Genomic DNA, 27788 nt, shown 5'->3' with positions numbered 1-27788 from the left:
TCAATATTTGACAACTTAATACAACGCCGTGCACTGTAAAGTCAGTAACCAATTAAACTGCAAGCTCACAGGTGGCATTGCGCGACAATTCAGGAACGATGGTGTACCAAGCAGACAAGAATAAATACACAAAATTAATGATTGTAAATTGGAAATCACCCACCCAATTATGAATATTTTTATTATTTATTATTTTATTATCATAATTATAAATATAATTTGATGGTTGATTTCCAATTTATTTCCCTCTTATATCCAACACCACGGGGTTCCGACATTGCATTGACTAGCTCGCATCGCGACAATCGTATGCGGTCTTTAGTGGGTTGCGTTCTGGGCTGCTTCAATGCATTTTCCTATTTACAATCGCAAATCGTTACTTGAGTAGACGATTAGTGAAAAACATATAACTATGTCAATAAGCATTATCGTGTCGCGTGTCTTTTCTCTCTCCTACTTTTTTGTTTACTATGTGTCCACGGGCTGCTGCTGTGTGCCGGTTAGAATAATAAACTTAAAAACTACAACAGGCTTGGAGTGTTCTACCGAGTCGAGTACAACAGACTCGTCATTTTCTACCGAAAAAATTCGCAATCCAGCGGTTTGTCCTGTTCTTAGTTTATGTCTCGATCAATATATTGCTGGCAGCAGAATACCACGTATGCAGGGTTCTATCAGCATAGGTTCGTTTAGGTATAAATTTTTATTACAATTCTGTTGTTCATGAAGCGAAATTGTTTGTGCAATCTTTCCAATAAGACAGAGGTGTCCAAGCTCCCAGCCTAGGCCAAACTGTGGTTCCCGATTGCGTTTTTATATTGCTTCGCTGCATAATTTCGGCATTTATAATTCATTAGGTCACGCAACTGCTACATGACCGCATACATGACCTACATACATGACAGGTTGATATAACGAATTTGACGTCATGAATAGGCGAGAAAGTAATTTTACCCAATTAAATACACTTTACGGACGAACGCCTATGGTATAAGAATAAATTGAGTATAGGCAAGTGTCGGCTTACATGCAAGCCAACACGCCACCCTTTCTGACTAATTTGCTGCGTCAGCCAGCAATCTCTAACATCCTTTCATGCACGTGCCTTGAGATTTTCTTGTACATAAAATTAAGGACTTTTCCCGATGACAATTTTGTAATCGAACATACTTGCAGGATGCAATCAAAGGTGGCCAAAGTAGGCTGCTCATCGTTGGTACCGGGCTGCGTAGCGTCGCAGTTTCGTTGAATTACTGACGATCCAACTTCCACTAATTTGAACCAAATGTTTTCAAATGTTCATAAAAAGTGACGCTTCGATAGTGATTAAAATTTAATGAACCTTTACAAACTGAATTTCTTTCTGCGACCGCAATATGTTATATATTTCTACAACCAAAGCCTGTAATAATAAGATTAGTGACTACAAACGTAGTAAACGTATATTGTCAGAAATCCTTTAGATTGCAGGAGTCGGAGTTCTGTGAAGGACATATTAGGAGCCGGAACTGCAGTCAGAGTCGGTATACTGAAAATGCCTGGATTCCTAATCTGAGTCAGTGGCAAAGTATACCGACGACACTGCTCTGGTTCGGTACTCCAGTAGAAGTATAGATTTTTTACCAAAGCCCAACTAGAAGTCGCGGTTTCCAAGTTGATATAGATAAATAGAGATAACTATATTTTAGTCACAGTTCTGCAGAATTAAATACTGAAAGCATAACCACTTTGGACTAGGTGGATAGTGCACGTATATGAGCAGGGCCGTTACAGCCGCGCCTCAAGCCACTAAATTAGCGAGGATAAGATCGACAGGGCCCACCGCTGTACGCTCGATGTAATGATGCCCTATCGTGTACAGTAATCTGAGGCCCACAGTACAATTTCAAACGGAGTGGAAAATGATGCTCTCCGTGAAGAAGGGGCAATTTGGATTCGCGTGTGAGTCGCGAAAGAAGATAATCGATAAATTGAGTAAAGGATAATATGATATTCACAATGTTAATCTAATTTTGTGCTTCCATAGACTGTGACCTTGAATTTATAGCCCATTAGTTGTAAAAATGGCTCATCTGCCCGTTGCTTTCATTATTTATGTTTTGGCTATGTGGCATCACTTCGTGGATCATGATTAGGATATCTACGCGGTTGTCAGTACGACTGTTCCGTGTGCGATGAAGCTTTGTATGTAGCAACTAATTTAGCAGTTTAAGCACATGGGCAATCTCAACAAGTACGACTTCATATTTGTAGCATCGGAGTCGAGAATATTTTCGAAATTACTAGTGTAAGTGGTTTCGAATACGCCCTCCTACAAATTTCAACCCTCGTGGAAATCGAGTCGCAAGGATTTACATCAGTGGTTCTTAACCTTGCCACCAGCGCCCCCCAGGGGGCGCTGGCGATTTTGAAAGGGGGCGGAAACGCTCAGGGGGCGATATGGGGGGCGCTGGGCTCAGGGGGGCGGTATGGGGGGCGCTGGAGAAAAATGGCTTCGCAGTAGATGATGTGGTGGTAGGACATACATATCCTTAATGAGTATTCGGAGAAAATGAACGCCGAAAACGTCGTTATATATAGCCTACAAAAGACATATAGGTTTAATTGTCCATGGGCGCTTAAATGACTGGCACCGAATATTCCTGTGTTGGCAATCTGAACCCCAGAAGACGAATTCCATCCGACAGGGAAAAATTATATGCCAGTGAAGAAATACCAATTTGAAATCGTGTTCTTCTTTTAGTTTAGTACGATTGGGCGACAGGGATATCTAAAACTAGATATTCTTGTTGGGCGATATCCCTGTTGGGCGATTCTATATTTTTTGATATAGCAGACAGGAGGTCACGAAATAACATCATGCAACGAAGTCATACCAACGGGTTCGCCGCCCGAATATGTTTAATTATTAGTTACGGGCCCTACAGTTTCCAAGACACCTCACATTGTTCGCTCCACATTTTGAGGAGTCTGCGCACACTCAATAAACTCACTGCGCAGACCCTTGGACAACAGTGCGTAACGACTAAAAAAGGGTCAAAACTTCGGATTAGTTGTGCGCAACGTAGATTTTCTGTGCACAGATACCATGTCAGCACTGCGCACGTGAGCAGCTTAGACGGAACATTGCACCTCACTCAGCTCTACCGGTAAATCTGGTAACGTGAGCAGAGAGGACAAGAAATTAATAGCAATATATATGCAATTCCCGATCTTACTGGCCGATTTAATCATGAATTATCGAAAGTTTTCGCACTTCGCACTGGCTCGCTAAACAGTACAGCTGATGTCGTGGCAAAACGAACAACGTGATGGGGGTGGTCGGTTTATCACCCTATGGGAGCCCAAGACCCAAGTTTTTTCGGGGGGCCTGACGAACTGCCGTTTCGTTCCTGCCAACGGGTATACGCCCGAAGATGTATAATTATTATTGAGGGGTCCTACCTTTTGAATCACACATCACTCAGCTCTACCGGTAAATTTGTTTACGTGAGCAGAGAGAGGATAAAATTTGATATCAATATACATGCAATTCCAGATCATATTTACCAATTCAATCATTAATTATTGAATTTTTTCGCGCTTAGCGCGTCTAGGCGGGAATACCTGGCTCAGTAAATGGACACCCAATGTAGATGACTAGTATCAGCAAATAGTGGATAGCCGAAAGGGGGTCTGGCGGCGAAGCCCCCCGGAAGTTTGGTTTATCACCCGATAGGGGGGGGGCTAAGACCAACGTTTTTTTGGGGGGGCTGACGAATTGCTGTTACGGCCCTGGTAACGAATTAATTTTACCTACGGGCACGCCCGAATATGTTTAATTATTAATTACGTGCCCTCCATCTTCCCACACAACAGCTCAATCAGCGCTACTGGTAAATCTGATTACGTGGGCTGAGAGGATAAAAAGTTTATAGCGACTTATATATGTAATTACCACCTATTCATTCATGCATTATAGAAAATTTTGTTACCTAGGGCGACCATGCCACACAAACTTTGTTGACCATCGAAATCACGCTATGGGGTTCTTGGGGAGAACTCCTCGGAAGTTTGGTTTATCACGCTATGGGTGCGCAAGGCAATCATTTTTAGGGGGGGGGGGTGACGAAGTGCTGTTACGGCCCTCCCTCTTACTCATTGTCTTTATTACATTCCTTACAATATGCGGTTGGGGGGCGCTGGAGGAAAAAAGGTTAAGAACCACTGATTTACATGGATAGTAAACCGACTAATAAGCAGTTTTAAAACAGGAATATATCCGCAGCTAGAGTTATATTTAAAACATATGTTAAAAAACTTTTACACGTTGTATCATTATACCAGAACTGTGTAAATATTTTCGATAAAACACGTAGCATGAGCCTACGGATGATTTTCACCCGAAATAGTCGACGTATACAATATGCTGAAATGCATGGCTGGAACCCTCGACATCGTCGGCGGCTAAACAGTTATAGAATGTAGATATCGATTATTAGCACGGAATAGATGTCCGGATGATGATTACCGCTGGCAGTTGAAAAGCTGCATAACGATGTAGTCATGGTTAAAGAAACTTTTTGTCTGTTTGTGACGGTGGTCGGAAGCCTTTTTCGTCAAAGGAGTCATATTTACCATGTATTTTCAATTGTCAATGCCAATCCACCGTGACGTAACAATTGATGATTGAGGATTGAGGATGAAATCTAGATCAGTGGTTCTCAACCAGGGTCCGGGAGAACTCTAAATTTGCCAACTGATTGTAAACTAATTTGTAATTTTTTCAGTTAAGGAAATCATGACGCAGTTTCGCTTCAAACTGCTAATGCTTCAGTAAGCACATCAACAGAATGGCCGTATAAGATTAACTATGCTACTGTGTAAACCATGGTTGCCAAACTCAAATTACGTCGCGGGCCGGATTCAAAAATTCCAAATGCTCGTGGGCCGCACGCTTTGCTTTTCACTTGAACACCTTATTACCAAGCATATCTAGGTAATAGCATATTACAATTGTATCACGGATCATAGGAGCTCTATTCTAGCAAGTAGCAACACCATTATTCGCGAGCAATGGAATTGTCGATGATGATTTGCTGGTTGAATTATAGAGATTGTAGTAGAATACACTTATGAGCCGCTGCTAAAACAGTGGCGGTAACGACGATACTAGTTCACTTATTTCTATGCTCCATTTGCCTAAGTCGTAATCTGGCGTTAGCCGTGTGTATGCGTTGTGAAGAATACAAGATATTAAACTGTAAACGCGGACTTTTGAATTTGTTGTATTCTTATTAGATCACGATTCAGGTTCCTCTAGATTCCGGGGACCTTTTGAGTCAGAAATGATACAGCACCGCGACCATGCACCAGTGTTGGGATCGAGTAATTACCTTCGAGTCACGAGTCATTTCGAGTCATTGCACATTTTGACTCAAGTCAAGTCAAGTCAAGTCAATCGATTTTCAAAGGTGACTCGAGTCAAGTCAAGTCAGTCAATTTTTGGAGGTGACTCGAGTCAAGTCGAGTCAAGTCAAGTCAAGTCACGAGTCAAGTCACAATTCAAGTCAAGTCGTCTTTTCGAGGTATGAGGCATGATTACGTCATCGCATTTTGCTAGCTGTCTGATATACCGATTGAGTGGTCATTGATTTTGAACCAATGAACGATTATAGAGTTAAATATACACTGAAGAAGGCGCTGTATCACTCACATCTACATAGAACTGCTAAACTACGTAAGTAATTGCATAGCCTCAGTTTATATAGTTACCAGCCAAAATAGAGAATAGAGAAACGAATTAATACGATGCAATATATTAACCATTTACAAATTGATATGATACAATTCGAGCCTGCGCCAATGGCTGAGGACTATATAATAGGATTAGCCTACCATACGCCCTCTTTTCATAGGATTTGTCCTCTTTTTTGAAAGTGTCCTCAGATGACGCCCTTTTGTCCTCTTTTTTGAGGATTTTGGTCATATTCACAGCAAAATTCGACTGAGATGCCCTTAATCAGCACCGAAGTTACGCTCCGGCGAGGAAGTTGACCTTTTTATTCCAGTCAATAACCCAACAATGTGAAGGAAAAAACTGTATTTTGGGCACCGAGCAAGAAAGTTTACCTTTTTGTTAGTCAACCGACCACAGAGTGGTAAAAATTTACCATATTTTGAGAATTCTCCTCCGGTATTGCAAGTCTAAAAATTCTGAAAAAGTGTCCTCTTTTCAAAGATACAAAATATGGTAACCCTACTATATTCGAATTCAATTTGAATGAAACAGAGAGGTTTGGTTAAGGTAAGAACAGAGAACAGAAATATACATTTTGCTATTAAATTACTATGTTATACTAGTTTGCGACAACGTAAGCTTCGATCACTCCCTTTGCGGTCGATTTATTTGTGAGAGAGCAATGGAGGCCCAGTAAAACGCACGATCATTGAATGATCTGTCGCTCTCACGGGTCACACCAGCGTTACGCGAACAATACGACCATATGCAAGATATAGTGATTTTTATCGACACCGAATTCTTTATGACTTGAAATTGAGTCGTGAATTGTGCTCCGAGTCACGAGTCAATCCAGATTTCTGATACGCCGAGTCAAGTCAAGTCATTTTAGCAAAGTGACTCGAGTCAAGTCAAGTCATACGAAAAGGTGACTCGAGTCTGACTCGAGTCAAGTCATGACTCGAGTCATCCCAACACTGCCATGCACTGATATTTTAATTACATTTTTTGTGTAAATAATGTATTATTATCCATGTAATCTTCATATAACGGTCCGGCATTGTCGTTTTCGCTTGTGTGAATAACTACTTTTTGGCACATAATTACATAAAGGATTTAGAGGAAGAACGATTACTTTTAATCTGTACGTACAAGAACTATGACATAAACTGAACATTCGTGAACAAAGAAGAGATGTTATACCAGGCTGAGGTTAGTGATAGCGCAAACGTCTGACTTCCAATCGTCACTGGTCATTATTACGTCAGAATTAGCTTTGCTCGTCATTGCGTAAGAAGTATCTATAAAACATACTGTGATATAGAATGAATGCTTTGTTGCGCCGATAGCAGACGATACCTAAGACCTTGGTAGCTTTCAGATCTTATTTAACGTCCACTTGCGAATGAATAGAACTTTATTAGTTACACATAATATATAGATATTTGATATAGGCCTACATTGTAGTGTAGTTGTAAGAACATCCGTCATGCTGTATTTCAGGTTATGAATACATTCCACACACCACTACCTCGCAGCAGAATAATACATGTAATCACCATTCTGCCTGTATTTTCAAATACTAACTTATGTATTTATGTTTGGTTGTGCCAATTTGAACGCAGTTTGACCGTTGCTGGTTGGCGAGCAGTAGGCCTCGCCTATGTAAGTTGGCATACTAAGGTACGTAGTAGGGATGGTGTGAACGTGAGGTTCACGTTCGCGTTCTGCGTGTGAACCTCGGAAATTTAGAGGTTCGCGTTCACAACAGAACCTTGGTAGGTTCTGCACTGTGAACCTTTTTTCGTATAATACAATTTTCACATCGTCGGTTCAAATTTATTGCATTTCAACTGCAGGCCACTCAATGCATGGCACTATAGGCATAAAAAATCAACACTAAACGAGCATGTACCTTGACACTCCCAAGGTTTTACTTGCTTTGTTGCAAAAGTTTACTAGAAATATCCAACTTTCCGTCTGTAAATAATTATTGACTATCTGCTGTGAGCTTGACCAACAATAACAAAACAACACGATCGAAATATGCTGCGTAGTCAGCGAATGATGCTTATTCAACTAATCAATCTAGCAGGCGTATGGGGTCAATCTTGACTTCATATGTTTACTGAATCATTAAAACCAAATCGGTACGATCGAGGTGTTGGCTACTGCTGTGTAACTTGTTAATGGGTTAATATCGGTAGCAAGTATAGAAACCCGATTGACACTCTGCTCAATTTCAATGTAGCAATACTCAACGCCGGATACATTTCCGGTCTGTCATACGAAAAAGGTGACTCGAGTCTGACTTGAGTCAAGTCATGACTCGAGTCACGCCAACACTTCTACAAAGCTTTATCTGCATCTTCCTTTCCCGACAGCATATGCACATCATGTACTCATGGTATGCATGTCCGCAGATCGCGTGTATGTGTATCATGAGTCGGTGTATATGCCGCAATAACATCAAGGAAAAAATTACCTACGTCCTTTCCTTCCCATTATATTCCCTGGTAAGTCCTCGTCAAAATTGTTGCCAAAGCGACGGAGGATATTGATTTTATGAGATTATTATATCATTTGATTGCCCCAGTTGATACATTTGGTGACGTTTAAAACGTCAATATGTATTTCAGCATTGTGACGTAATGTTACCCGAGTTGTCGCTAGGTATCGTGTACATTAATATAGGCTATCACTTCATTAAATGATAGGTTGGAATCAGCAATGTGACGTCATGAGGTTCACGTTCGTGTTCACACAGAACCTTTTAAGGGGCTAGGCTACCCCTCGAATCGGGAAATCAGTCATATAACCATAATTTCGATACTAATGAAGCAATCTTTCTGAAATTTTGACACAAGGTGCTGTTTAGGACATTCGAACTTTGGTGAAAATTTGGTGGAAAATAGTCAACGATTTTTTGACTTTCATCCGATTTTATGATTTTTCAAACTATTTTTTTGTGAATTTTTTTCTGGCAAAATTTTTGAGTGAAATTTTTTCTTGGTGCTTATAATACATTCAAATTACCCTAAATTTCCGGATGAAATTTTTTTTTTTTTCAACAAGGGTTATTCTCTGGAAAAAAAATTCGAAAATTAAAAAAAAATTAATTTTTTTGCAAATTTTTGAGTTAGTTGAACCTAAAGGGAGGGACCCTTCACTTATAAAATAAAATTAACAGTTTCATCCGGAGAAGCATCCTAAGATACATATATCTGCAAATTTTCAAGGTGATTGGACGATTTTTACTGCCTCAAAAATGATTCATAACTTTCAAGGTACGAAAAATAGAAAATTTTGAGAAAAAGCCACTTTAATTTCGTAACATGTAAAAGTCACATTATCAGTCTGAAAATCCAAAATTTCACACAGTTAATAGTCTAAAAAGCGCCAGGATGCTATATTTTCCTTCTGTATTGCCATGTTTTCTGCTTTTGACAGCCCTGTCCATTCGTTCACAGTTCTGAATGAGTAGATTTCCATTTTTTGACTTCCCATTTTCCCCCCTTGATTTCCCACGTTTTGCAATAGTCGCTCAATAGTCGACCATAAAACGGTGAACGGCTCGAACAAAATCCGATTCCGTGATCAATTGCATGTCTTTACAAATGCCATGACACATCAAGTAACACTGTGATAGATGTGACACTCCAATCCAGCCTCTAACAGCGATCAATATCAGCTTTGATTGACAAAAAACAGTCACCAAACCCAGTCACTGAGAACCTACGAACCACCAGCTGCAAAGTGCTGAGACCGGCATACCGTTTGTTTTGATCTGTTGCAACGCATCGTTGATTACACCATAGATATCCTTAAAAGCACTAGATCGACAGCGACGTGTGTAGGTAATAAGGGCTCGGATATTCGCGGTGGTTGTGACCGTGTTCACAATTATGGGGGGAGATTGACTACCTAGTCTCTAGAAAAAAGTCAATTTGTGACACTTAGGTGAATTCAATCATTATAATACTTGGGTATATGAAAGATGACATCTAATACAACAAATATCAACAATAAAAAAAAAATTGATTTTTTTTCCTTTTCTGGGGTAGCCTAGCCCCTTAAAAAGGTTCGCGTTCACACGAACCTGAACCTCTTAGAGGTTCACACCATCCCTGGTACGTAGGCCTACATCGAACAAAGATGTAAAATTTTGTACTCGTCAAATGAGACATTACGATTTCCACGACGAAGCAATAAAAATCAACAGCTGCTGATATTTATTATAACCTAGCCGGTCTTTGCCGTTTCTCGTAACGGCAGCTTGCAGTATCGGTATTAACTGGAACACCAAACTCTATGTTCACTTTATCTTATTCTCATAAGCTTCTACCTGAAACAGGAGTCATCGTTATTTTGCAATTTATTACTCAACATTTGGACCTGACGCCATAGCTTTACGCTTCTACACCATGTTAGCGTGGGTTGTAGCTAGAATCAGGACCAAAACAGCAATTCGTCGCCCCCCCCCCCCCCCACTCCAAACGTTTGTCTCGGTTCCCCATAGTGTGGTCAATATTAAGTTGATGACTGAGTTTCGTTAATAATATTGGTAATTGCATTATATTATTCATTAATAATCCTCTCTCAGCCCCCGATGGTTAGATTTACTGGTAGAGCTGGGGGCACGTAATTCATAGCTATAATATCTGGTAATTATTATATGTTGGTAATTCGTGACCCCGTCTGTAATATAATCAAAAGATATTGTAGTCGTCCAAACGTAGCAGACTAATGAAAAACTTTCCTGAGACGAGAGACGAACAATGTGGGTCGCACACACAAATTGTCATGTCTCAATTCCTCCGTGGGTTCCTCAGATGACATTTGTAATGTGGCGATCAGATGGGAAGGAAAACACCATATATTCGTCACGCCCACCCTTCGCGGCTATTGATAATGGACACAGAGGCGTACCCAACATTTCGGTAAAGTTCTTTCTTTGGTAGCGCACTTCATGAGGTCGCAAGTTGGCCGAAACTGCATATGACTTTTGGTGTGTTTGTTTGTTTCGTGGTATTCATGGTGTTAGTCGACTACTATGGTCATTTGCATCAGGCCGATATTGTTCATTATTTTCCGTATCTGCCGACTTATAGCACGGCCCACCTCTTGGCTTTTTTGTAAGACACCGCTTACGCGGATGAGGTGGCGAGGAGGAGCCTAGGTAACTTTTGGTGTGTCCTGGCGCGTTACTGACCGGCACCGAAATGCCTATAAATCATGCCCGTTTTGTCTTAAGGGGAGAGGTATGCATTTCAAAATCAAGCTATCTAGAGACATTAAACCGCGAAGCTCGAAGAACATTTTAAAGTTAAAGAAATACTCTATATAATTAATGTTGATTTATGAAATACTTTCAAGTCTCCTACGACCTCGCTCCCCAACCCACTGGGGAGTTTGGGGTGCGGCAATTACGAACCTGGCAAGAATTCAAATCGTTGGGTGCGATATGTCGTTCAACACTATAAAGCTGGGCAATGGGTACATTATGACGTAACAAGTAAATGAAATATCATTTATAAAGAAAGGTGTCATCTCATTAGGCATTTTCATCGCATCCTTATTGCCTCTAATATATATTCTAAGACTAGTTCTATGAAGCGAAATGAATGTAATCGTGAGTAAACGTGATTACTTTTCCAATATAATCGTAGTCGTAATCGACTACTTCCTGATTTTGCTGTAATCGTAATCGTAATCCTAATCGGGTGAATCAGAATTGAATGTAATCGCAATCGATTACATTCATGAAGTAATCACCCCATGTCTGGCTGGAACGCTATGGGGGCGCCGAAGAAAAATGACGTAGCCGTATAAATGATCTGGTACTAGTAGCCTTACTCATAGGAATTCAATGTTATATGGTAAAACTATACTTCGACATATCCCTGAGATCTCGTGGAATTTTTCTTTTGTCCAGATTCACCAAATGTTCCAAATTATCGTCGCGCTTCGTGCGTAATGTGCCGCCATTGTAAGCAATATTGCAAAAATATTGCAATGGTTAGAATAATTTATATATAATGTACATTTTATGCTTTATGCATGACCTTTTCGACCGCAAAGTCTCCCTTAACAGTTCCATCACAGTGGGTAAGGGTTTGCCCGACAAAATGGTTCGAACTAGCACACTGCGCATCGAAATCTGGAGACTTGGTTTTATACTGCTTCTAAGAGTAAGCGATATTTATAGTGTACATGTACCAGTGCAATAAAGAATGATTCTGTTTAGCATTGTGGCCGATAGTCCCACATTTACGTTACATAATATTGTTTTCTTTGTTTCAGTACATGCATATTAAAGTTGAGAATTGGGAGCGTAATGCGCAATTACCAAACTAAATGAAATGTGAACATAAAGCGTAGGTCTATATAATACAGTTTCAGTTGATTTACTAGTCGCACGAATTAATTAAGCAAAACACATTACATCTTCACCTTAACGTCAATCGCAATTTTCAAATCGGGATGTGTATATTGGGCTCGAACCGATGCATGAGCCCATACGCAGCAGTTGTTATAAAAGCTTGATTAGATCTTGAAAATAGTAGCCTACTTAATCAGTTGAGATGATATCGTGCGCGATTCAAGCATGTAATATTCCTCATATTCACGTCCGCTCACGGCAAGACCGCTCAGAAGTCGACCTTAAACCCATCGTGTTTAGTACAACTTTTAAAACATTGGACCACCATCACATGCAAATTACTGAAAGGCGGCGCTTAAAGCAAAAGGTCAAGAACCAATGGTGTAAAGCAGTGGTTCTCAACCATTTTGTCTTCGCGGACCCACTAAAGTTTTAGTTCAAATTTACCTCAATTGTCGTGCAATCATCATCTGTCTTGTGCAAATGATATCCGTAGACTCGTGATAACCAGCAGCAAAATACCTTTTCCTAAAAATAGCATTATACTATTGATGTAGAAATTGGATTAACGTTACTTCAAAATTTATTTTGCAACTGCAATTCTTGAAATACGTGGTCGTGTCTCGAAAATCCGCGCCGTCGATTTGATATGAACGAGTGCCGAACATCGATTTGGGTATGATCGCAACAAATATGGCACCAAAATTGATAAACTATTTTTTATTGAACATTTAACGTCAAGCCTGGGCATTTTTATCAAGCGGCTCATCTTGGGTGTCTGATTTCAAAGACCACTCCAGTTCTTTTCGACACCTTCCTATCTTTTCTTGTATCGCAGTTTTTTGCGGTGTTTTGAAATGATGAAAATGTTAATAATCTGATACTGAAACTGACTGAAGTTATCATCGAAAATGGTTATTTATATCACGGGAGAAACTGGATTTTTGTAAACCGTGGTTGACCTAACTAGTCGAACTTTTTATTTTTTCACAAACCACAAATATCGCGAAATTGCAAGATATATATATAAGTAGGCTTTTGGTAATTGAGCAATTAAAATTACTCTGAACAGTAGGATATTTCAACTCAGACGGCAATTCTGTTGATGTGAGTGCCGGAGATTTACTAGCAATGAAGCGAAAGTACCTCACGATTTTTTTGGGTTAAAAAATACGGATTCAGGTTATCAACTATTTTGAAAATTTAGAGGCTTTGCGGACCCCCGGTTTAGAGCCACTGGTGTGAAGTAATTGAGACCAAATGAGTATCTGATATATTTTAGCCATTGATATTGGATTCCTAGTTGGACTCAATTACTTATGGGACCCATAGGTCCAACTTAAATCCAGTTTTTATATGCTGTCTTACTTTCCGATTTTGTGTGGCCAAAATTACGCTGGAGATGTTTGAAGTTGATATTACGCATGACTGATTTTGAAAAATAGTGGCTGCTAAACTAGATTTTGATCCCATTGTTCAATTCAGCATCACTGGCTTCATCTATTGATTCTATTGTATCATTAGACACTACAAATCAATCAACAAATCTATACGTTGTTTTATGACCGTTACGGTTTCATGCAATGTCAGAGTCACTGAATTTTTTGGTGGGGTGAACTCGAAATAGCCAAATTTGAAAATTGTGACAACTTTGCTTCGACGCCGCATTCAGTATTAGATTCCCTAAATTTAAATGTAAAGCTGACAACCAGTGTGCGACCATGTGGTTGATTTTACGCGGAATCAAATGTAAACAAACCATTGACATTTTCGCAATAGAGATGGTCATCAACTAATCACAGTAAAAAGATAAATCCACTTTCACTGCCACTTCGTGTATGCTTATATCTTTAAATCGTCAGAACGCATAAACCGGTTTTCCGAGCACCTACGACCTCGAAAAATGGCCTTTTTTAGCGATCAGAATTAGGTGAAATAATTTCCAGTTTATATGTCCTCTTTTTTGGATTCGTAAATATATACAACGTCTCACCTGAATGTCTTTTTGAAAGTACCAAGAACTATAACTCGAAATTCGAAATACGAGGACATCTGTAAATTTTTCGCGTTCTTGGTGTACAATTCATTTTTATCGACAAAAGAGGACAAATTTTCTTAAAGGACCGGTCAATAATTATAGCATCGTTTTTCAGCATGATGTACAATATCGCATTGCGGTGAACTCTATGTGGAACTCAAGCTCAACCGAAAATATATTACGAAAATGGCAATAATAGACGGATTACCCAAGTGATGGGATCTTATATGATATTTATACTTATTCGAGACAACCATCTCTACTTCCCTGTTTCGTTTCGTGGCTATATAAAGCGACTGCTGCGAATACTCGTGTGAGATCTGGTCAGGGGTTTGTTTCTGATATGCAGCGTCCGCGGCGGGTACGTAGAAACTACAACGCCAGCTCAATCATTTGCAAGTGATTTGCGAATTTGCAGGCGATGTACATCATCTTGACCCGGTCTGTAGCACGAAGGTTGTGTCTCAGCAAATAGACAGTGCGTGAAATTAATCTATAAGCATAACTCATGAGCGCTGCAGTGATTATGATAATATGATGACGCCTTCACGTTAAGAGGTGTAATACGCCCCGAGGATAACTTACAATCGTTAGTTTATCTCCTGTAAGTAACGCAATATGCTAATATCAAGCGAAGTGAAAAACCTGTGTGAGGCCTCTGCGCAGTATCTTTATCCGTCTTTGCACCTCCCATATCTCTTTGTCATGTTTCCATGGGCTGGCGCTGTGTAGTTGTCTAATTTTATCAATATATGAAAATTGACAATGCAATCAATCTGGTATCCTGTCATTAGTCTATAGCTCCGTGGTTCCCAACCTGTGGTACGCGTTATACCACCAGTAGTAAGCGAAGGTCTTCCAGGTGGTACCCGAGTAGATTTTTTTCTCGATCGAATGGAGTTATTAGTTCGGGTGGGGTTGATTTCGAGTGTTTTGAAGCCGGCGTCGTCATTGTTAGGTCGTCGTCGTGGGTAGGGGCAATCCCACCGATGGCGGCCTACACGGGGAAGAGATCTATTCCTAAAGAATTGGGAATCTTAACTAACCAAATTCCGTTTTAATATATTTGGATACAATAATTCCAAATGGATCCACTACATAAATCATATACTGCGCCATAAAATGGGCAGTTTATTTTCTGTTTCGTGCCTTCGGCAGCTCAACTCGGTGAAAACGTTTTTGACCGCCTTTGGCGCGAGTACTTATGTAGGTGGTACACGAGCACTGATAAGGCCTCGAAATACTTCGTGGGTCGAACAAGGTTGGGAACCACTGCTATAGCTCGATCAATTGATTGATAGCACCGGCAATATCATGAAGGGTTATGCCATAGCATGGTGTCGGTGCGTTTACGTGATTTTTTTTTTATTACAGTTCCGGTTTATATGGAGTGAAATTGTCCATACAGTCTTACCTATAAATCACAGATGTACAAACTATCGACCTAAAACCAACTGCGGACCAGTTTTACGTTTTATATTGCCCCGCTGTAATTTCCGAAAATCTAATTTAATGATCCCCATACATACATCACAGGTTAATATGAATACCAAATTTGACGTCATGAATGCTCAAGAAAATAATTTCACCAAATCATACACTTTATGGACGGACGTCTACGGCACAACAGCTACGCCGTGAGTAGATAAGTGTAGGTATACATATAATCTAACACGTGTCACATAACATGTCCTACCCTTTCCCCTCCTGACCAAATTACCTGTCACCTCCCGGGCTTCTTCCGATATCGTAATCGAATTTTCTTTCGCAGTGCAACCAGAGGTGGTCAAAGTTCTCATCGTTGCTACTCAAGTAGGAGAATCGTCGCCAATTCATACTAAATTGCAAGTAGAAGTAAAGATTACCAAGTAAATCAATGAAAGTATTTCTAAAACTACGATTCGGAGGGGGCACAGATGGCCCATTGAAAGTTTTATCCGGTTCGCTGGATTTGAAAAACTAAATGAATAAATCTTGTTAATAGGATACAGTGGAAATCTCAGGACATATTGCGGATTACTTTTTGCGATCGCCAGGGCAACATTATGGTATGCTGTTGCCTATACGCGAATTCACTGCAAAAGCAGATGCAACCAAACAGTGTCTTTTGTGTGTATTATATTCGTGTTATTCATTGTCTTGGAACTTCTTGACGATCGGTAAATTTCACGAGAGTGGGAAAGAAACATACATGGTTGGAATTAAATAAATGAACTGTAAGAGCGTGTTCACTTGAACATTTCATACGCGACGATCGTGCATAGTGATCAACAATGAACTGGCACAACGCGACGCGAGTGTGGGGGGTGACCAGTATCCTCCTCCTTGATCAACAAAAGATTTAGGATTGTCAATTTCGGAAGGAGTGACATATCCAGTGCAGCAGGGCCACCAACACGCGTTTCGCTGACCGCATGCGGTGCGCAATGTCGTAATTGGCGGCCCGCGACTTGATTTGAGATTGCGAAAGAATGCAAAGAAAAGCACATTGAAATGCTGAAATTGATTACAGTTTGAACATATTGTTGTTGTTGTTTCAAAATAGACTGTTCTCCTGTGTCCAACATCACTCTTCCTCACTAACTAAAACGGCTTTAGCGATGGCAACTATTGGCAAAAGCATTCCATCGAGGGAAAATCAGCTGATATGAATTGGGTGGCCGTATGCCTTGACGTGCAATGGTCCAAACACTGCCAAGACCGATACACGCAAGGAAAGCGGGTTAGGGCTTCGCCATAAAATCAAGCTTGACGTGGAGATGGTCTCCCATCTAGTTACGTCTCTCGCCAGCCTCAATATCGATTCCATAGTCGATAAAAGCGTTGCCAGATATTGTGCTCAGCTCGGAGTTCAGAATAAATTGAAATTGATTATCATGATTTTTGTTGTATTTGTATTACTTTGATAAAATGTTACCTATTTGTGGTAACTATGCCCATTGCCTATGTAAGATAGCACTGCGTTGTACTAACATAAAGTTTTAAAACGTGGTTGCTAAGCTGTGCAGCCTATTTTAAATCGATGTTGAAATCATGCTGCCCGCGGCCGCTACGAAATTTGAAAAGTATCCCGCGACCTGTTTTCAGTTGGGCGACCCCTGCTGTACAGTATTATTGTGTTGCAGGCCGTATGAACGTCCGTTTGATGATGTCACGGTCTTGATATCTGCCATTCTCATTTTCACCATGTTTGCAGTGGGGGTGATCTTGAATTCAGTTACAATCGCCGTGATTGTGAAATACAAAAAGTTGAGGTGAGGACAGCGTGCATGTACAAACTACCAATCAAGTTAGTGGAAGGTCAACTAACTACTGGTTTTTAGAGCAGTTCCAGTTCTAGTTCTAGTTCTATTTCGAATTACAAATTTTAAAACAAATTTAGTTACCGAACAACTAGAAAACACGTGTCGTCATTCGGCGCGAATCGTGATGAAGGTGATCTGCTGGGTGATCTTCTTGCCGCCCGTGCTACCTCATAGTTATCACCACTAACAGGGGAGTTTAGGCTCGAATATCTCAAACTTGTACTGATGTTCATGTGGAAAGCCGATCCGATTCCGATAAAATAAAAATTAATTAGTTGATTGGAATTGGTTTTTCTACAGTTAGATATGCTATAGTTTGTTGCAGACTTTTTTAAAGTTCTTCAGGTCTAGTTCTAGTTGGCGTAAGTCTGGAAAACAATCAATATAGCGTCATATTTTTCAGGAACTTCTTCGTGTATTTCATATTCTCTCTTTGTCTATCGGATCTGCTGTCCGCACTTATCAGCCCTCTTTTCTGGTATCGCCGTACTGTGGGTTTCGATGACTGGAGAGCACCTGAGTTCTTTTGCAAGGTTAGTATGAGTATTACTTTCCATCATCTTTGAAATCCATTTCAAAGCGCTTCCGTTTCTGTTAGTTCTTTTGGGCAACCGATTTAATGACGTCGATCGTCACAGCATTGCATATTGCTGGCTTCGGAGTTTTCCGACTGATAGCAATATCGCATCCGCATTTCTTCGCGAGGATTTCAAACCGTTTCGGAATCGTAAGTTCGTCTCGCGTGTAGATTACAGAAATGGTGCGATCTACTATTCGCGTTCGCCTTCAGTAAGGAAACGTTGACATAGCTTGAGCATCTGATTAGGCATATCGATAGATAGCATACAATTGAGGTAATTTTAGTTGGATAAAATCATCACGTGTGATATGATACTAGAACCACGTTCTAAGGGCCTGAACAATCGTGATACATTTCTAAGAATCAACATCCACAACGTCCTCTTTTAAGAGGATTTGTCCTCTTTTTTGGCTTTTTTTGAAAGTGTCCTCGTAGGAAGCCTAAATGTCGTCTTTTTTGAGAATGTTGTTTAAATATACGTGGAAATTGGACTGAAATATAGGAAATCAGCGGCCAAGTAACGGAGCGACGAGTTTTTCGAGAGTTAAGCCGGAAAGATGACCTTTTTTGAGTCCACCGACCATTTAGTCGGAAAAAATTTACAATTTTTTTAGGAGTTTTCTTCAGTATTGTAAGTCTGAAAATTTTTATAGGGTGTCCTCTTTTCAGATTCCCAAAATATTGTAACCCTATGATAGCATGACCGGTTTATCTATAGATGACGTGTGTAGATAGGGTTATACTATAAACAAAAGGTGTGTCGAAACAATTTGTTTGGACATATATTAAACACTGTTTCAAACAATTACCATTTCAAAACGATGTTGTTTTTGTCAAAATCTGTATGATCATTATATCATAATTGTGTAAATACTTTCGAAAAAACATGCAGTATGAGCCTTCATACAGCTTGAACGATAATTAGTCAACATACGATATACAACTATTGGAACCCTTGAAATCGCCGTCGGTTCAAATGGTTATAGCACGTAGTTAAGATATATACCACTGGGACGGCATGCATGGTCTGATGATGACTTCCGCCGACCGTAAAAGGGTTGCATAACGATGTAGTCGTGGTCAAATATGTTTTGTAGTCCGTTTAAGGTCGGTGTCGGAAACCTTTGTCGTCAAAACAGTCATATTGACATTATATTTTCCATTGGAATTCTTAGCAGCCACATAACAATGTCAATATACTGCGACGTCACAATTGAAGTATCTTTAGGTCATGACTAAATAACAACAACAACAAAAACAATAAATATCATCCTTTAAGCAAGGGTAATATTTTAAACATGTTTGTTTCAAATTGTTTTTTGTTTTAGTGCAACACCCTATGTGTTCATGACAGTTGCACTGTTGCTCTAGCTTGTAACGATATTCCGTGACGCACTATATATCAGTGTTGGGATGGCTCGAGTCAAGTTTTTCGCATGACTTGACTTGACTCGGAGCTTGAGAAATGTGCATTGACTCGTAACTGGGAGCAAAATTTACGAGGTAATTTCAAGTCATCAAGTAAACGGTGTCGATTAAATCACTATATCTTGTGTATGTTCGGATGGTTCGGGATACGCCGGTGTCACTTTTGTGAGAACAACCAGTCTGATTGTACGTTACACTAATCCTCCATTGTTACATCGCAAATATATTGAGACCGCTAACGACCATCACAGGTTACGTTTAGTAGTAGTAGATTAATATAATAGCAACGTGTCTCTGTTTCTTAGACGGCTCAGCGCTTACGTTACGCAGTGCTCACCTTTACCAACTTGTATGATTTAAATCGAACAAATATAGTTTGTAGTTTTATATTCTCACGGATATGTATATGGGTAGTGTATTGTATCATATCAATATATTTCAACGTTATTTGATTCAAGATAAATGGCCAATTAATCAGTCTTTCACACGGCTAGCAACTAGGGATGGTGTGAACCTCTGAAATGTTGAGGTTGGTGTGAACGCGAACCTTTTTGAAAGGTTCTGTGTGAACGCGATCATGAGCCTCATGACGTCACGTGACGTCATTTAGCTAATTCAAGCCTTACATTTCAGTGAAGTGATATATTAATGTACAACACGATACCTAGCGACGAGTCGGACCACATTATGCCACAATGCTGAACTTCATAGTGACTTTTTAAACGTCGCCAAATATATCAACTGGAGCAATCAAATGATATAATAATCCCATAAAATCAATATCCTCCGTCGCTTTGCCAACCATTTCGGCGAAGACTTGCAAGGGGATTTAAGCTTACGCCGTAACAGTCTAGGCCAGACCGGAGTACTTCTACATTGTTATTGAGCAGAGTGTAAAAAGGGTTTCTATACTTGCTACCGATATTATCCCATTATTAATAAAGTTGTACAGGACTAGCCAACACTTCAATCACACGGATTTGTTTTTTATGATACAATGAACATATCAAATCAAGATGGCCCCCGTACGCCTGCTAGATTATTACATTAGACAACGATGTATTCTTTATATGAACTCCTCTGATTAGTTGAATAAGCATCATTCGCTGACTATACTGTTGCGTATTTCGCTCTTGATATCATGTGATTGCTTGTCAAGCTCACAGCAGAGAGTCGCTAGATATTTACTATCGGAAAACTGGATATTTCGAGCAAACGTTTGTAACAAAGCAAGTAAAATCTTTGAGATGGTAAAGGTGCATGCTCGTTTAGTGTTAACTATTGTATGCTGCCAGCGCCATGCATATAGTGGCCCGCAGTTGAAATGCTATGGATTTTAACCAATAATGTTATAATAACGTGGAGAATTGTAATATATGAAAAGGTTCACAGTGCAGAACCTACCAAGGTTCGTTTGTGAACGGTAACCTCTAAATTTCTGAGGTTCACACACTGAACGCGAACGTGAACCATTTAATGACTTTTAATCATCACTCATAGTTCGTAAATTCAATTTGACCTGAATTATGACTTGACTCGAGTCAAAATGTGCAATGACTCGAGATGACTCGTGACTCGAAGGTAGTGACTTGATCCCAACACTGCTATATATGAATCTCTATATAACGTACCTATGGGTTAAGTGGGAAATGTCTTGTCGCGAACATCTTATCGTTCAAAATTGTAGCGCCATCATATTTTCCACAAACTGTAATGGACGGAATACGGTATGAACTACAATTGGCAATGGCAAGTTCAAACCGGTTGATACTGCATGTCTGTATACTAAGAAAATATTTCATGTTTCAGGAACTATGATTTAGCGGCAAGCTACACCTGCTGACTCATATTTAGTTCAGACTGCATAATACTCAGTGGTTGAATGATGTGCTGTATTTAGGTATGCATTGTAACTTTCTGGATGATCAGTCTTACGTGCGGCTTTGTACCTTACTTCATTTGGTTCGGATCAGCGGTGCGCGACAGGACTAGCAATTCACCTGATTCACGGTGGCCCGCATGTACGATTAACATGGAATGGTACGCTGTTTAAAATTCTTTTACCTCAAAATATTTTTATGCCACGCTGCCTTTGCATTATTCAGGTACGAGAATTACAAGCAATATGCATTGATTGCGTTTTCGTTGTTTTTACTCGTTCCGCTCGTTTTGGTTATCATCATATCCGTGATAACTTGTGTAAAGGTCTATGCGACAACTCATTCCGCGATATCCATAAGATCTGTAAGAAGAAAACGCAAAGAGAAGCAAGCTCTTCTTCAGTTGACTTTGATAGTAGTTTCCTTCTTATTTGGATACATTCCATTCTTAGGTAAGAAAGGCATCACCAGGAGCGGCAAATCAGCCAGACTAACTACTAATCCAGTTCGTTCACGTTCATCTAACTCGCCGTTTCAAGTAGTTCTAGTTCTGGTTCTAGTTGCACATTTAAAGAAATTTGTTTCCGAACCACTAGCAACACGTATCATCGTTTGCTGTGAATCGTGGCGTCAGTGTTCTATTGTGAGATGTTCTTGACGGAATATTAGTTCAGAGTTATCACTACTAACAGTGGTGCGGTTAGGGTTGCATTTGAACAAATAAACATGTTTTAAACAGTGTTTTAAACAATGGCCTATTAAAAAAATGTATTTTTAAGTTGTAAAATCAATCCATAATTGCGTAAATACTTTCTAAAAAACATGTGGTATGAGCGTACGTACAGTTACCACCCGATATAGCCGACCTATACGATATGGGATGGTTGGAACCATCATATAGTCGGTTGAACAGCCCTGGTACGTAGATATTTCGTCAAATAAGGACCTATTTACCCTATATTTTCAATTGTAAATGTCAATTCACTATGACGTCACAAATGAATATCCATGACGTAATGGCTTGGAAACAAAAAATTAAAATCATGTTATAAATACGGGCCTCGTTTTAAACATATTTGTTTTAAATTGAAATTTGTTTGAAATGCAACCCTATAGGCAGGGTTGCCATCGACATGGACCCAAAAATAAGGCCAGTCTAAAAATTAAATTCGCATGAAAAGCGTTTTTGTACATACTTTGGATTTATATGAGGCGTGGCATATCACATTCCATACTTCTCGCCAGAAATAATCTGCTCTAGCAACTCCGTGTTATTAGTAAGTGCTTCATGGATCTCACGACAGCTCAGGTCTAGGTTTATCTTTATTCGTGGCCGAAACAGCACTTTGTCAGCCCCCTCCCCCCAAAAAAAACCTTGGTATTTCCTCACTAGGGTAATAAACCGAACTTCTTCACCACCTCGTTGTGATTAGGGCCGTCAACCAAGATGGAAAAAGGCCGTACACCAAGTTTAAACAAAATCATTTTTGAGCGTATGGAGCTAGACTCCAGTAACAATGCTTGTAGTCTTGGTCCTGGCCGAAGAAAAACTTATTTGCGATGTTGGAATATTGCTTTGAGCAATTGCGATGTGCAATCGTTAGTGAGGAATGATTGCTGGTATTTGACAGTATGGAATGCCCAGGTACACTCTGCAGCAGCTGCCTTGCAGTCTGTGGTCGTTAGTGCTGATCGACTTGTCGAACAATTATTCATCGACTGGCTCAAATTAATCATTATGAAACACTTCTTGTGTTTCGGGGTATCAATGTGAGTTGAAATAGCGGTCTTTCCTATAGGCTGCTGCACACTGGGACACCGAGTCGTACACTCGTAACGTAGGCCGATCTGTTCTGTACCAGCTTAATGATTTCGTAACAGTATAGGTTCTTGGTTATTACTTTTGAAGAACACATCAAGATACTTCCTACACAAATGTGTTTTCTATGTGTACCGACAGCATTTGGCTGATGCTCCGAATTTTGATAAGGAATACACCATAATGCCACTAAGATATTCTCAATTTCGAAAACTCAGTTCATTATTTCAACTTAAGACGCAGCTGCCCAATATACAGTACCCAAGATACAAAGAATATAAACAAGAAGGTATTTAATCGTTGAAACGCCCTAACATACTCCATCAACCAGATATCTTTATAATATATAGGCCTACCCTTCTTGGCCTACCGGTACTTTCGTAATGTCAAGCATGTCAGTGGCATTGGCGGGCTAGCGGTCATGTTCTCTGTTATTCATCTTGTATTGTGAACATATCGTAATTTAATTATCAATTATATCTTCATTTCGTTCATCCATCTTCAAGTTATCAACTTGAGGTTGAATTATTCTTTTTCTGGGCTTGTTGGATATCATACAGCGCCCTGAGTCAATCCCAAGATAAATTACGCATCTGGTACACGAGTATGTTAAATTAGGAAGTTGAACGATTAGAAAAGATTGCAACAGCACCGTCGAAATAAGAGCGCGTGCTTATTTTTACGGCGACTGAGACCGCAACTCGCGACAAAGTTGGATTTTTTCAACTTTGTCGGCTAGTTGCGCAGCCCGCTCGCCGACGCTTCGTTGCGTAGTCTGGCGACGCGGTGTGCATGGTTTTGTCACAGACGGGCGCGATTCTCTCGTTTTGTCGTGTCGCGAGAGCCAGTGTGCAGCAGCCTTATGGCCTCCAGGTTAATGTCACAATTGCAGATATTGCAATGTGCGAAACACTCGCACTTCAAGCTTCGTTAGATACCTTTGAATTCTCTCTCATAATCGCCACGAAAAACGTTTTTACGTCTGCTCATTTTAACTAATCAGATTTAGCCTTGCTGAGTAACTAAAACTATATGCATAAGTGCAATAAATTTAGATAGATTTATCAATGATTTCTAGCTTTGCTACTTTTAAGCCAATGTGTCGGCTGCACTGCGTCTTTTTTCACTACGCAATGTATGCTGCCTTCCCCACAGCTTGAGCTTATTCTGCTGTAGATCAAACAGCAGGAACCTGGTACTGCTGATTGCTGCTAAAATGACGTCTGCTGCGGTAGCTTGGTACAGACGAAACTGCTATACCACCCAGTGCCCTAGCTATCTCACCACTTAGAAGTCAAATCTTATGGTGTGTACGTCACGAGAGTTCCTTTCATTTATGATGTTATAAAATCTCGACGCAAAAGCATAATTTTAGAATATTATGCAACACCGATACCAGAGGAATACGATCGAAGTTCTGTAGTGGTTGAAAATAAGACGGACGCAAGTCGAAAATAAGGACATTTCTTAGAAATATGGACAATTGAGTTTTCTAAGACGTGGCCCTTCAAAATAAGGACAATTCTTAGAAATAAGGACGGTATGGCAACCCTGCCTATAGGTGTAGTCAGGGGTGGATGTTTGGGTTTGAAACCCTTCCCATTTGAAACTTGAACTGACGTTCATGTGGAAAGCCGATCATCCAAGTCAAATGATTTGTCATTCTATGCCTGCCTGCCAACAAAAATAACATATAATATTTCTTTTCAATTCCATCAGGTCATGAATACTGGACAATGCAAGAAAATCGCGAAAATACCCAGTACGCGAGAAGATTCGACTTTTACTTCGGGCTCATTTGGTATCTTTGTCTCCGCACTTCGGAATGCATGAATCCAGTGATCTACAATCTGGGCTCGTCAAAAATGCGACGGTACACACTTCGCTTTTTGCGCGGCTTGTGCGGAAAATCTCCGCGTGAACGAAGTGCGTCGTCAATGGCACCGATCAGCTGGCCACCTGAAAGCAGAAAACACACTTCTACGGTGATCGGAATTTCGGTGACTCAAGCACAGTCGAGGGATGCGTAAATAACCCACGCATGGCTCGGAAGAAAGTCACAAGGTTTCAAGTCAAACGAGAAAGACGGGTTTCCGAATTTAATCTGAAGCCGTTATACACATTCCCACCCAAGCTGCGTCTTGCGGCATCGATTCCATATTTAGAAAACAACGAAAACCGGCGACATATTCCCAGAAATACTCTGCTTTCAGTTGATCTACGAAATAATTTTGGCCACCTAACGCGAACCGAACGTCCGCCAGCCTTACGAAGTCATTGGACTGAAAATGTAGTAAATCGTTGCTGTGGTTCACAAGTGCCACTGTTGACTTTCGAAACTCTTGTGGTAGCTACATTTATGCTATGGAATATAACTCCCGCAATTGATATTTGCTAAGGTAGTTGCCGAGATCATTAGTGACAAAGTACTTCCTATTGTTTTACCTACTTGCACCTAATAAGTTAATTAGAATGCACACTGCCCATTATCTAGTATATTGATAAGAAATCACGAAAAATGTACCATCCAAGTTCAACTCGTGCATCTGAGGTCCATTATCACTATTCAAAATAGTGTTATACGGCATTAAGTGGTGTCAGTTACAGTCATAGACTCCATCCACACAAAAATAACTTGCTATTCTGAAAATGACCTCCGTCATAAAATATAAAACTGCAAAAATGATACACAATATCCCCCCATCATAATAGATCAGTGGTTATCAACAACATATAGTTGATAACGTAATTTGCATTTTTTTAATGAGGAAAATCACTAGGTAGTAAAAACTCCAAAACTCACATCAACAAAATAACGTCTGAGATGAAATATCTTTTGCGGAGGAGATAGCGTAGTGGTAACGAATAACGATAAGCGTCCACCAATCTGTCGAATCTGGTTCGAATCCTGTCGGAGGTTTATTTGGGCTCCTCTTCAAAATAAGCCCAGAAAAGGACCCGACGAAAGAAAACACTCACAAGGAATGGAAAGAACTAGTAGAAAATGCCACGTCTTCAAAAAGATCAACATCGAAAAGAACTGTGACATCGGACACTCTAGGCCGAGGTGGATGTTAGAGTAAAGGATCGCTACTGATGCGTGTCGTTCGACATCCTCCTATCTGTTCATGACATCGCATTATGTCTTATCGCATTGTACATTGTGTGACTTGTTCATATGAAAAATATAGCCCAACGATTATGTTATGATTATATTATCCTGCTGTGCAGACTCATTTTAATAGCTAAATTGTCAATAGACTACTGATACAAATATTTTGCTGTTTAGAGATGTTTTGTAGGAATTGTGGAAAAAATAAAAAGTTGACTTAGCAAGGTCATAACCATTTTCCATAACTTCAAGATGAGATGCTAGATAGAAATGACCATTGAACTGGCTTGACGTTATATGTTCACTGAAAAATTTTTTTTTCAATCTTGGTGTCATATTTGTTGCGATCATACCCAAATGTGTCGTCGGAAGCCTTACACGTCATTATTACATTCGCCACCACCTATCTTTGTAGACATGGATTTTCTGCACTCGTTCATATCAAATCGATAGCGCTGATTGTCAAGATACGGCCGCGTATTTCAAGAAATGCAGTTGCAGAATTCGCTTTGAAATAATAAAAATCAACCTAATTTCCACATAGATAGTATGATATTATTTCCAATAAAAGTCATTTCGTTGCTGTTTATCACTAGCCTACAGTTATCATCTGCACATAGGACAGATGACGATTGCACGATATTTGAGCTAAATTTTAACTAAGACTTCAGGGGGTCCGCGGAGATCCGTGACAGTCCAAAAGGGGTCCGCGAAGACAAATAGGGTTGAGAACAAATGCAATAGACCATTCTTTAACAAGCACTTTACTACTTGTTCCTCTGTACACTCACGCCAAACTTGTTCTGCTTCCTCAAATCAGTTATCACTTCCGCTTGTATCAAAATGATCAACCCAGAAGAGTTTATATTAATATTGTTGCCATGACCTGGCACTCTCTACCAGTAGATTTTGTAAATTTCCCTGACCATCTACTTAAAAAAACAGTATTGGAAATATGTCTAACTGCGATTGCCTTCTTGTGTTGTGATTGTGAAGTACCCATCTGTATTTACTGCACTATAGTCATAGTCATGCATTAAAGTTTCAAATCTTCAATCCACATATGCGCATATATCTTGTTATTGTATCCTGGTTGAAAAATCTTTCAACTCGCCTTACTCGTGGTTTTATTTATTTATGTTCATTATGTGCCATTGGTTGTAATGTGTGCACTCCTACAGGTGGCGACTGAATTACAGACCTGGCGGTCTCTCGTTATCCTTCTCTGTATATACTGGATTTTCACTGGTGTGTCAAATAGATGCATTTATCTATCTATCTATACGCAATGCAGTTGGCGGCTTCATATATTCAGCTCGATACGAGACAGACGTGACGTGCACAGGCGTGGAAAGCTACAGGATATATATGCAGGTCACAAAAGCCGCGCAATTCGGCGTTTGAGAAAATACCCATTACAAATATGTCCCGCGAACTCGTGAAGTCCGGGCCTGCTGCAGATAGGAACATAATCCCTATTAATATAATTTGCAGACCAAAATAGCTCGAATATCCGTAAAAATCA

General features: G+C 40.0%; 2 protein-coding genes across 3 annotated transcripts in view; both read left to right on the top strand.

Annotated features, from left to right (window-relative positions):
• The window catches only part of LOC145444542 (growth hormone secretagogue receptor type 1-like), a 53343-nt gene that overhangs the window by 7913 nt on the left and 17642 nt on the right, over positions 1 to 27788 (top strand). The window lies entirely within an intron of this gene.
• Positions 11273 to 27541, top strand: LOC145444539 (growth hormone secretagogue receptor type 1-like). Of its 2 annotated transcripts, XM_080322530.1 has the most exons (8): positions 11273 to 11910; positions 15676 to 15776; positions 17265 to 17393; positions 17848 to 17977; positions 18043 to 18171; positions 21353 to 21492; positions 21558 to 21784; positions 24871 to 27541. In XM_080322530.1, the coding sequence occupies exons 1-8, from the start codon at positions 11758 to 11760 to the stop codon at positions 25179 to 25181; spliced, it is 1320 nt and encodes a 439-aa protein (XP_080178656.1). In that variant the 5' UTR covers positions 11273 to 11757; the 3' UTR covers positions 25182 to 27541. The 2 variants fall into 2 exon arrangements, with proteins under 2 accessions (XP_080178656.1, XP_080178655.1); XM_080322529.1 differs by having other exon boundaries at positions 11274 to 15776.

Source organism: Botryllus schlosseri, chromosome 8, assembly GCF_051294905.1.
Source record: "Botryllus schlosseri isolate E-star chromosome 8, Bs_hap1, whole genome shotgun sequence".
In the NCBI taxonomy this organism is placed as follows: Eukaryota; Metazoa; Chordata; class Ascidiacea; order Stolidobranchia; family Styelidae; genus Botryllus; species Botryllus schlosseri.
This window is presented reverse-complemented; position numbering and strand designations above follow the sequence as displayed.